This window comes from Humulus lupulus, chromosome 3 (assembly GCF_963169125.1).
Source record: "Humulus lupulus chromosome 3, drHumLupu1.1, whole genome shotgun sequence".
Classification (NCBI taxonomy): domain Eukaryota; kingdom Viridiplantae; phylum Streptophyta; class Magnoliopsida; order Rosales; family Cannabaceae; genus Humulus; species Humulus lupulus.
In genome coordinates this window covers 270,413,938-270,425,917 of record NC_084795.1, presented here as the reverse complement: position 1 = coordinate 270,425,917, position 11,980 = coordinate 270,413,938, and the positions used below count along the sequence as shown (strand labels likewise).

Sequence of the window (11,980 nt, the reverse complement as noted above, 5' to 3'; positions counted from 1 at the left end):
CTCTCTCTCTCTCTCTCTCTCTCTCTCTCTCTCTCTCTCTCTCCCCTTGCTCTCTTCCCCCATTTATTTCTCTCTCTCTCTCTCTCTTCGCTCTGGCCACCCCCCGCCTACACGCGTCGGCCCACGGTGTTCCTCGGCCCCCGAAACCCCCAGCCCTCGCAAGCCCATGGCCTCACGCGCTCCCAAGCCTAGTCGACAGAGCCTCCAAGTTCGGAAACTTTTGTGGGTTTCTCTCACGAAACCCCACTGCCCAGCCACCCACCGCCTACACGCGCTGGCCCACGGTGTTCCCCAGCCCCGCGAGCCCCTACCCTCACGCGCCCCCTAGCCTATTCGATGAAGCCTCCAAAGTTCGACGACCATGTGGGTTTCCGAAACGTTTTGGACATTTTCCGATCACCTTGAGCCACCCCGAGCCAAATGACCACCACCACTGCATTCCTTGTGCTTTGGCCTTCAAAACTCACTAAAGGATCGGACCGAACCACCACTGTGGGGTGGTGGCGCCGCCGTCACCGTTGGAGTTCCGGTGGGAGCTTTGGCTACCATTTAATTTTTTAAAAATTAAAAAGAAAACTTTTTAGGACTCGCATTGAAAACATTCTTTTAGGACTCGCTTAACCTCAGTTTTTAAGGCTCTCAAATAGAGGACTCGCGAGGTGCGAGTCCTAAAAACTTTTTTAGGGCTCACTTTTTTTGTAGTAGTGGCAGTAGATTGTAAATATGATTTTAACTTAAATCAAATTAAATAATTAGCTAATTAAACAAATTAAAATAAGATATTTTTTAGATATTTTACAATGATAATTATTTGAAAATAATAAAACCATATGTTTTATAACTTAAATAAAATTTAATTAAACTTAAACTTCACATATTAAAATAATATCACACTAAACATATAACATAATATAATCTATTATCAACTAGAAGCAAACTTCTTTTTTTTTTTTTTTTAAAAAAATTATAAACAAACTTAAATTTAAAATCCATATATAATATTAATATTATATTAAACATATAATATATAATCTCTTGTTGTCACTACCAAATTAAAAAACTATAACAAACATAAACTTAAACAAAAATAAATAAATTAATTAATTAAAATAGAATATTTTTAAGATATTTTTTATAATTTAAATAATTAAATCATATTTATTTAAAAATAATAAAGACATACATATCATTTTTTTTATCTTATAAACTTGTGTGATAGTTTATTTTTTATCAAGTGATTGAAGCTCTTTTTATTCATCATATTCACCACATTGCGAGATACGTTAAAAACTAAAAATAGTTGATGCATGTATACTATTGTCTAGACTATGAATTTTTCTATTCTTATTTTATTTCTATTATTATTTTTTAAAATATTATTGTAATTTATAAATACATATATCATGTAGTCTTATAAATATATATTTATGTCAATGTTTTGTTTAGATGTCATATATATAGAGATTATTGATATAAATATTTATATATACTATAGAATTATAATTTATTCTATTATTTTTTTTTTAAATAGTGAATCAATTTTTATTAAAATTATAGACCATATTTTAAACTTTAAAACTAAGCAAACATGCATTGCACATTGCTTCTACCTAGTATTTATATATATATATCAATATTTTGTTTAGATGTGATATATATAGAAATTATTGATATAAATATTTATATATACTATAGAACTATAATTCATTCTATTATATATATATATTTAAAAAAAGTGAACCAACTTTTATTAAAATTATAGACAATGTTTTGCCCTAATGTTTTTTAACACATTTATGGCATACATTATATTATATTTATTTTTATGATATTGTTTATTTATCTAAAATTTATATGATAATTAAAAAAATATATAATAAAAATAAACATATGTTTGAATAAACATGTCTACAACTTTAAAACTAAGTAAACGTGTACGTTGCTTCTACCTAATATGTTTAAAAATGATATCATATTATATATATATATATAAAAGAAGAAATTTGTGAAAATAGTCTATTTTTGTAAGTGATTTTGCACTCTTAAAAATTATTTTCTTAAAAAAATCATAAAAAATATTTTAGTTTAATTTTTTATATATAATATTATTTATTTATTTAAAATTTATGTGACAATGATCTAAATATAATTAATACATTCTATAAATATAAAAGTAATAAAAAATGCATTGCTTTGTATGTAGAATATATATAAATATTTATATTAAAATATATTAGAAAACTAATAACCCCATTGCGCTAGTGGTAGTCTTGTTGGAATTATTCATATATAGAAAAGATAGAGAACAAAATGTTGGCATCTATTCAGAGGGAAAAAAATGATTGTACAAAATTTATAGGTGAGAAAGAATACTTATTTATCAATATTATGAGTGCATAAAATTTGTATGGACTTCGCAACGCTCATTGTTGACTGGTCAAACAAGAATGAGACTCATGCCAAAAAAAAAAAAATTAAAGATTGCGACTGTAACTACTAGTAATGAAACTTGAGAATGGCATCTGCATGTTTCTTGACCACATTCCAAGCCTCAACGATATGGGACTCCTCTGTAAGACTCGCACCAACTGCGAAACGCAACAAAAAGATGCCGCCGACAACCGAATGGGTCATGTAGATCCTACCCGACTTGTTAATGGAGTCCATGAGCTTGTTGTTGATCTCATTCACGGATGCTACCTTTTTGGAAGTAGCAGTATTTCTTCTCGTACCATTAGTTATGTCAGATAATACAGAATTAGTTTCAGTAGTACCATTTCTTATTGCTGATGGCGAAATTCTGAAACACACAGTGGCGAAATTCCTTGGAACGACGACCTCAAACTTGTCATCTGCAAGCACAAAACCTTGAAAGAGCTTGGCCATCTTCACATGATTTCGAAGAAAGCCACGTAGTTTCTCGACTCCGTAGCTTCGGAGGACGAGCCATAGTTTGAGAGAACGGAATCGTCTGCTCAGAGCCAGTTGCCAGTCTTTATAGTCAACCACTTGTTTTGATTCGGTGGCCTTGTTCTTCAGATACTCCGGATCCGTAGACAATGATTGTGTCAACGCTGTTGGGTCTTTGACCCAAAGGCAGCAGCAATCCAAGGTGGTGAAGAACCATTTGTGGGCGTTGAAGCTGAAGGAGTTGGCTCCTTCAATTCCGTCGATGAAATGCCGGAATTCCGGACAAATACAGATGCTTCCAGCATAGGCCGCGTCTACATGAACCCACATTCCGTAATCCTTTGCCACGTCGCATAGCGGTCCGAGTGGGTCGACGGCAGTTGTGGACGTTGTCCCAACGGTTGCCAGTAGAAAAGTGGGGACGAGTCCAGCCTCAACATCGCCAATTATGGTGTTTCGTAAGGCCTCAGGAGACATGGAGAACGAGGAGGACAGCGTTGTAGGGATGACTCGAAAATTGTTAGGGTGGATCCCGGCAATCTGGGCGGCTTTCTTGAATGCGCAATGAGTTTGGTCGGAACAATAAACGACGAGCTTTCCAATATTGTCGCTTCCAATGATTTTGAGGGTTCGGTCTCGGGCAGCGACGAGTGTACACAAGATGGCCTCGCAGGTGGTTCCTTGTAGAACACCGCCGCCATTTCCAGAGAAGAGAAATGACTTAGGGAGCCTTAGCATCTCGCCGAGCCAGTCCATGACTATGCTCTCCAGCTCAGTGGCAGCGGGAGACGACATCCAATTGAATCCAACGACATTGAAGCCAGTGGCGAGCATTTCGCCGAGGAAGCCAGCAGTGCTGCCGCTTGAAGGGAAGTAAGCAAAGTAGTTGGGGCTCTGCCAGTGGGTTATGCCGGGAACGATATGGTCTTGGACGTCGCTCAGAATCGTCTCAATGGATTCCGGATAGTATGGTGCCGATGTTGGGAGCCGTTTCTTGAGATAACCTGGTTCAACTTGGCTCAGAACCGGGTGCTTCTCAATGTTTTTGTAGTAATCGGCGATGAAATCGATTGCCATATGCCCTTGCCTGCGGAACTCCTCGGGGTCCAACGGATTTGTACTGCTTGCTATGTTGGAAAGACCATTGTTTATGGGAAAATCCAAATCACCGAGGCTACCCATTTGAATATGGTGGACTAGTATCCAAATCAACGTACGTCTTTTCTATATATAACTTGTTTAGTACTGCTTTTTAGGTCCTCTAAAAATTGTGGTTTTGGAAAGATAAGTGGTGTATGTAGGTGAGAGTTGTGAAGAATGGTGTAGTAGTTGTGTTCTCTACTCTCTTTCGATGCAAGAATTGGTTCCGAGTGTGAGTTAATTTATATACATGACCTCTATGAGGGAGTAGAGTAGAGCATGGGAGGAAATTTCTCTAACTTTTCGTAGAAGCTAGAGTTCGGTTGGACCGAACGGGTGGGAGTTGAATTTTTTACTAGTCTTTTCAATCGGATGACTGTATTATTATAGTATTGAAACGTGCATGGATATTTTAAGTGTTAATTAAATTGCTTAATCCAACATGTGAAAAGCTAAACGATTATTTTTAAGTATTAATTTTTATTGAGTTTGGTTGTTGTTAACTTAATTAATTATGGTATAGCTAGGAAGGGGAGAGCTATATCCCTCTTTTCGTATATTAATATTGCACTTTTTATATTAACTGGTTTTTGTATCATCTTAGCACTTTGATTCCTTAGTTGTTCGTGTGATCAAGGTTTGATTTTTTAAAATAATAATAATAATAATAATAATTGAAGTCATGGTCAACCTTTTTAATACCTGTACCGCTGAGCTTTACTTTTTTTTTTTTTTTCACATATTCATCACCCTTTTATTTGTTTTAACTACCAGAAAATATTAATATATGTAATTTTTTTCCGGAAAATAAAATATATGTACTTAATGTTAAATTTGAAAATTACCGTTCATCAAATTTCCGTGATACAGTGATAAGTAAATATAAGATCATTCCCCACCACATGTAAATATTATATTATATTTAGAAAAATAAAATAAAACATGTAGTATATTTAACATAATTTTTAGGACTATATTTCAATGCATGATTATCAAAACTGATGCGAAAATTATTCTTAATGCAAATATTAAAATATAATAATTTTTAAATATATTTTATTGTTGATTGTCAAAGAAAATAATAAAATACTAAGTTAAAAAGTCTAATAATTAATGATTATTATTAAAAATAATACTTAATTAATAAAAATGACATTAAAATAAATAAAAAAATTTTAGAGATGTAAAATATGCATCATGTTATATTGTATGTCAAGTTTAATACAATTTTTAATGTGTCAAATTTAACACAATTTTTTTTTTGCATATAATTTGAACAATTTTTTTAAAAATGAGCTGTATATTCGCAATGATTTAACACATAAAAAGATTTATAATATATCTATCTTGAATTCCCGGCAACTAACATAGTCTAAAAAAAAGGAGAAATAACTTTGTGTTCTTTACCAAATTACTGACCCAAAATTTTGGAGAAGAGGATCTCTGTCTACTTTCCGTGTACTAATTCCTGTCCACCCAATAAGCTTATGACAAATCATTTAATAAAAAGCCAACTCATCACTCCGTTTTCTAATTTCTGTTTGCCTCTTTTATTTATTTTTTCCTTTTTTTTTTATCCACGTAATAGCTACACTCCATTAACCTTTTTTTTTTTTTTTCCTTTTACAGTTAACCTCTAGAGACTATTCTTACTTATTTTTGGTTTTCTCTTATATTTTTTTTCTTCCGTAATCAACCAATTCCTTTTTTTTTTTTCTTATTCTGGAAAATATAACTTATTTCATTTCTTTTATTTTTTACACTGTATGTTTTATTAATTGCACTTAAGTTATACATATTATATATATTTTACAAAAAAATAGTGGTTAATTTTACGGAAGAAAATAAATGGAGTAAATTATATTTTATAAAAAAAATGGTTAATTGCGGAAGAAAAATAGTACATGAGACAAACAAATATCACTACAAGAAAAAATGTTTTTAATAACACCGAAAATGTGTTATCAAAACATACGATAACACTTTCTGATGTGTTAAGACCGACTATGTTATCGTAGGTCAGGGTACTTTACATAACACTTTATCAGTGTTATACAGATGTGTTATTGTACTGTCAACAATAACACAATTTCTGTGTTATTTTAATATATAGATAGTGTTTAATTATGTTATTTATAGTCAATTATATAACATTTTTTGTGTGTTATACTACACTTTAGTATAACACTTTTTTTGTGTTATGCTATACTTTAGGATAACACTTTTTTTGTGTTATACTACACTTTAGTATAACACATTTTTTGTGTTATACTACACTTTAGTATAACACATGTGTTATATTAGCTTAGAGAAACAATCTTTTTTTACTTATACAAAACTAGGAAAACAAATATGAAAGTTGAAGCCAAATAAGGTAACATAAATAGATTTTTATTAATTACTCAAATGTAATTACAATATTTAGTCTACTAGTCTAGGTTTAAGAAATCATATTACAACATAATTTATGCCCAATTCAGATTCCTTTATCACTAAATACAAAACAAGAAATGTATACAAAAATTAGTGAAATACATTCTTCTATTCTAAAGGCCTCAACTACAAATGTTGTCAAGAATTGCTCCAAAGAAATCATCTCAATATACCTGCACATTGTAAAAAAAAAAGTCATTTTATTATTAAGAACATAAGACTTAAGCTAGTTTCCACCTGTAAACATATAAAGTTTAAATAAGCAACTCAACTCAACTCAAGCAAACATCTCTTTTATCATACATAGAATAAGCATAACAGATCAGTGAAAATAAAAGTTTATATATACCTGAGGAAATAACAGATCAGTGGAAGAAAATATTTTAAAAGTAAAAGATGTTATTATAGTAATTGGTAAAACACTAGGACCAAGTTAACTGCCAGCATTGAATTATTTGATCCGACATTATGGTCCTAAGGCCAAGAGTTCTTTTATCCTTTGACCGTATATACATAAATATTAGTAGGACCAAATATTTGAGAGATTAAGGTCTAGAAAAAAGTAGGGTTTTTTATTTTACTACTTATCATCATCAATACCAGAAGAAAAGAAAAAGAAAAAAAAAAGAAAAGAAAAAGAAAAAAAAAAGAAAAGAAAGAAAACTCAATGACTTGTTATCAAGGATTAAAATACGTAACTGTCAATATGAAATAATCTACTCGTAATTTACTCATTGAATCAATATAGAAAGGGAAAAAAGATGTACTTTTTCATATTTGTGCTGCTGGCCAACCTTTAAGTGGCTAAAATTGAGTTGGATATACTACATTCAACTTTGTAATAGACAAATCGTGAAGACTGAAAAGATTATTGTTACCAAAAGAAGACTTAAATTACCTCTAACTCAAACTCTGATCTGTTAAGCTTTAAGAGGTAGAGCAGAGCAAAGAAATCATCCGTATCAACATCTGTATCCAAGAGAATCTGGCGAGGCCTAGGCCGAGGAGCGCGTTTTGCAGTGTGCAAATTAGCTGCAAATCGTAAAAGGAGTAGAACAAAAATAACCCAGAAGTTTTTTTTCAACACCATTTTCACTGTGATCATTTACACCCCAGAAAAGTATGCAGTCCTCACCAAACTTGATGAAAGCTATCAAATTCTACTTGAGAAAAGGTTTGTGTTTAAGCCATGGAACAAATAAACAAACAAAGTTTCAAACCAATAAACATTACAATACAATACTTTGAATCAGATTCAATACATATAGGAAATTCTAGAATGTGCTCATAGAATCAAGCATACAAAACAGAGAACTTGTGCTAGTAACAGGAAAATAAAACGCAGCCAATTTATACAGAAAGAAAGCACTTAAAAAAAAAATCGACATGTCCTCCATAAGAAATCAAAAAACATTTTACAAGTCCTCTAAAGCAAACCACAGAGACATACCTATATAAGTATGAATTCAATAGCTTATAACAGATAGAAAATGTACAATTATATCCAAATATATATGTATGAATGCAGTAGCTTATAACATAAGGTCTAAAATTATGTATATATATATCTATGTATGGATACGGCTAAACAATAATCTGGCAGCCATGGAGATGAACCATAACAGTACAACCTGGCAACATAAAGATTACTAAAGGCTCACTGCTAGTTATGAAATGGAATAAAGTAAATGGATTGTATGTGTTAGATGGGTAAACTGTATCTATTGCTGAAGCTGATGCTATTAAAGTTCAAGAAAATGAGATGCAACTATGGCACCAAAGGATGGGTCATATAAGTGAACAAGGCTTGAGGGAACTACACAACCAGAGAATTAAAGACAAGATAAAATAAAATAACAAAATAAAGACAAACAAAGCAATAACAAATTAAGACAAAGCTTTTACTAACAGACTTTTGGATTATCAACACTAATACAATCTAATCTAAAGGAAAATTTTGTTAATTTAAGAGATGAACTCTATCTCTAAACAGAGAGATACACCACAAAATGTAAGAAACCTATCATAACTTAAAAAAACTTTCAAAAAGATCACTCATGCAACTAAGAAGTTTATGCTCAGTCTAATATAAATTAAAATACTAAATAAGAGGAACACCTCATGTAGTTAATGACCATTAAACAAATAAGCTCCAAAGCTTTTTTAGAAGTTCAATAATGGTATCATGAATCAATATGCTTTGATTTAGAACAAAAATGAATTTAATACCTATAACCGCTCTGTGAATATTGGGCTAACAATTTAGAGAAAGCAGGATGACTTTTAAGCTGCAAATGGAATTAAAAAAAACAGAGATATTATGCTACCTAAAATTTATGAAAAACTAAAAGAAAGTGAACAAGTTCCAGTTAAGATTTTAGTTAAAATGAGCCCTCAAAGAGCTTAATATATAAGTTTATACCCAAAAGTAGAAAAAAAAAATGCAATATGGATTAGCGTTAGACTTGAACGCTGAAAATGGAGACAGCTAACCTCATTTTGGCATGTTGAAGTTAATATGTTAGATACTGATACAAGGCAGTACTTATAAACTCGAGCAACTGGATCCAAGGCTTTTTTCCTTGCCTGAGAAACAAAAACAAGGCAGTACTCATATATTTCAGTTGAGGAAACAAAACTAAGTAGACTAGCAAAAACAGAGGACAAATATCATCATCAGGCCAAAAAAAAAAGTTCATAAGCCCTCAGATCTCATAAGCTAATATGGTCATTAACAGTGTACATGAGAATTTTCATTATAAGCCTTAAGAGCACTCACAATAGATTTTGTAAAATAGACTTTTTCTGGTGAAAAAGTAGAGAGAGAGAGAGAGAGAAGGCTTATAATGCAAAACCATGAAACTGCTTCTAAAAATTAGATTTTCCATCACAGGGCAAATAAGCATGCAAAGAAAGTGAAAACTAACAAAAAAAAAATGACAATATCTTCATATTATTACATAAGGCAATAAAATATATATTTTGTAGCTGTAAAAAGAGACCATTTTAATATATAAATGCCTTCAAAGATTAATGCTAAAAATTTCATGAACATTGAAAATTCATTAAGAACCAATCACATCTTCAAGGTTTAAACACCACCACTTCAACCATCACCTTTGGCATTCACCACCACCAACAGCAAACACAGATCATCATCACCACAGCCAACATGAGAAAATAGTAATAAATAAATAAATAAAATAAAATAATGGATCATGGTGAGTACCAAAGATGGTGAGAGCAGAAAAGATGGAGGCTCAAAATGAAATCAATGCACATATCAATAAAAAAATAAAAGTTTTCATCATCAGGCACAAAGTAATCTAGAAACAAACTAAAGAACCGTGGAAAAAAAAAGGAAAGTAATCATCAGGCCAAGGCATTGTTTCCAACATTGAGTTTTTCCATCACAGGGCAAAGGATACTACCATTTGTAAAACCCACTAACATTATAAAGGAAAATACAGTAAAATCAACTTTACAGCTTACAAATAAAAAATCAAAGAGGAATTATCACCTTTTCTAATGCTATTCTTCTTACTATGCTTTATGTCTTCCCTTTCTTTTATTATGCAAAAAACACAGACCAGCTGAAAAAAACAATTTGAAAACAATACTTTTGTGTAAAGTTTCAAGAGAAACATGTACATAAAGGTAAGCAAACGAGACAATTTCCTTGCTCAATGGAATTCAGAAATGCAGATAGAATCAAACTTAGTGACTGAATTAATAGAATCAATTCTCATTAAAGAAGTAATGATACAAAAGAGTATATATACAGAAAAGACAAAAACAAATTACACCAACTATTAAAGCAGAAACTACATAAATAGGTGAACAAAAATAACAAATAAGAGCCTACCTTTTAACTGATGTAACAACATCTCCAGATGCACTGCCTTCTGGATCCAAGACCCTGCTTACCCAACTAGTAAATGCATCAAGAGAAAAAAAAAGCAAAAACAACCTCTTAGTACTTGGTGAGAATGATCAAGAAACAAAAATACTGTATCATTATTTTGCAACTTCAGAAGTTCAATCTTCCAACTTCTAGATAGCCATAAGTTATCCACCACCCAGTAAAATCCCCATCCTAAGAGAAACCAGTAAAATCCAGTAATAAAAAAGATAGAAGCAAATAGCATGAGTATCACATAAACAACCAAGTAAAGTGAACAACAAACTAAACTAAACCAAAGACAGCAATAAGCAAAGGCATTTGACATATAAAAGTACTGAAATTAAAAAGCTCCATTCAGAAAGCATCGATTTTTAAAACTACTTACTGGGTTAGGAAGATGTTCTGTTTCTGTTTTGTTTCAAAAAGCTTCTTTCTTCTAACATCATCAAGTTTCTCAAGTGACCGCTCCAAGGGTCTCATACCAACCAACTAAATAAAATGGGCAAAGAAGAAATAAATCCATACCATCAATAATCAAAATTCAGAATTAAGCAGCAAAAGCACAAAATTGATAAATAAATAAAACGATACCTTAGCTATCGCTGCCAAAGCTGAAAAGGCTGCATCCCTCACATCTGGAGTCCCATCATTGAGGCACTGTGAAAAAGTAAGAAACGATAATATAGATAAGAGAGTCCATGAAACACCATGAACAGGATAATCCATGGTCAAAAATAGGTTGCACCATTATTTTTTTATTTCCCTTTGTCTTCTAGATTACAAATTAGAAAGTAAGAACACCAAACCATGAATTAGTGCTCTAAACTCATCAAAACCAGTACTGAAGCTCTCTTCTAAAATAAATGGGAATAAGCAATGTTTAGCACATTTTACTCAACTGATTGTTCAAAAATATGAAATATATTACAACTACAAACATAAATGCACTTACCTCCATAAGGATAGGCACATAGTCCTTGTGCACCTTTAAAATAACAGCCTTGTTACTTGTTTCAATACAGAATGTTACCCAGTTAAGAGTTGATGAACGTACAAGAGGAACTTTATTTTTTACAGCTGTCTTAATATCTGCAATAGACAACATCCATTACAGTTTGGGCAAAATCAAAATTACCACCTATCAAAGCGATTACAAACACTCAAATGCACAGAATTTATGTCATCTAATCTCTAATAAAAAAAAACTTAAACCAAAAACATAGTAAGGAATCCTATGACAATACTATATTCTGAATTAAAGAACTACAGCGTAGGATAAATATATCCTTGCCTTCCACAATGTTAGCTAGACTTAAGCACCTAGCTGTATGCATTGCCTGAAGACTTTGATTTAGTGCCTCAGTAGAGGCAGGTTTTTTCTCTTTCAATTTTTCCTTTATAAAAAAAAATAAGAGAGAGAGATAAATCAAAGGAGTTAGATAAATGCAATAAACCAATATCCCTTCTTCAATCTCTATTAAATTAGTTCTAAGAAAAATCTGAGATAAACTAGATCAAAATATATATTAAAAGTAAAATTGAATAAAAAAATCACTTTATATACAAATCAAAGCTACGATCAACATCATTTGA

The 11,980-nt window shown here is 31.8% G+C and overlaps 2 protein-coding genes across 2 annotated transcripts; both read right to left on the bottom strand.

Moving 5' to 3' along the window:
* Nucleotides 1-2,301: 2,301 nt before the first annotated feature.
* Nucleotides 2,302-4,240, bottom strand: LOC133824187 (tyrosine decarboxylase-like). The gene has a single exon (XM_062257059.1). The coding sequence runs from the start codon at nucleotides 4,090-4,092 to the stop codon at nucleotides 2,497-2,499; it is 1,596 nt and encodes a 531-aa protein (XP_062113043.1). The 5' UTR covers nucleotides 4,093-4,240; the 3' UTR covers nucleotides 2,302-2,496.
* Nucleotides 4,241-10,513: 6,273 nt separating this feature from the next.
* Nucleotides 10,514-11,532, bottom strand: LOC133825692 (protein MOR1-like). The gene is made up of 5 exons (XM_062258603.1): nucleotides 11,340-11,532; nucleotides 10,979-11,044; nucleotides 10,773-10,876; nucleotides 10,671-10,674; nucleotides 10,514-10,579 (listed from the first exon to the last, which is right to left on the bottom strand). Exons 1-5 carry the CDS (start codon nucleotides 11,490-11,492, stop codon nucleotides 10,514-10,516), a joined length of 393 nt encoding a protein of 130 aa, XP_062114587.1. The 5' UTR covers nucleotides 11,493-11,532.
* Between the last annotated feature and the right edge of the window lie 448 nt (nucleotides 11,533-11,980).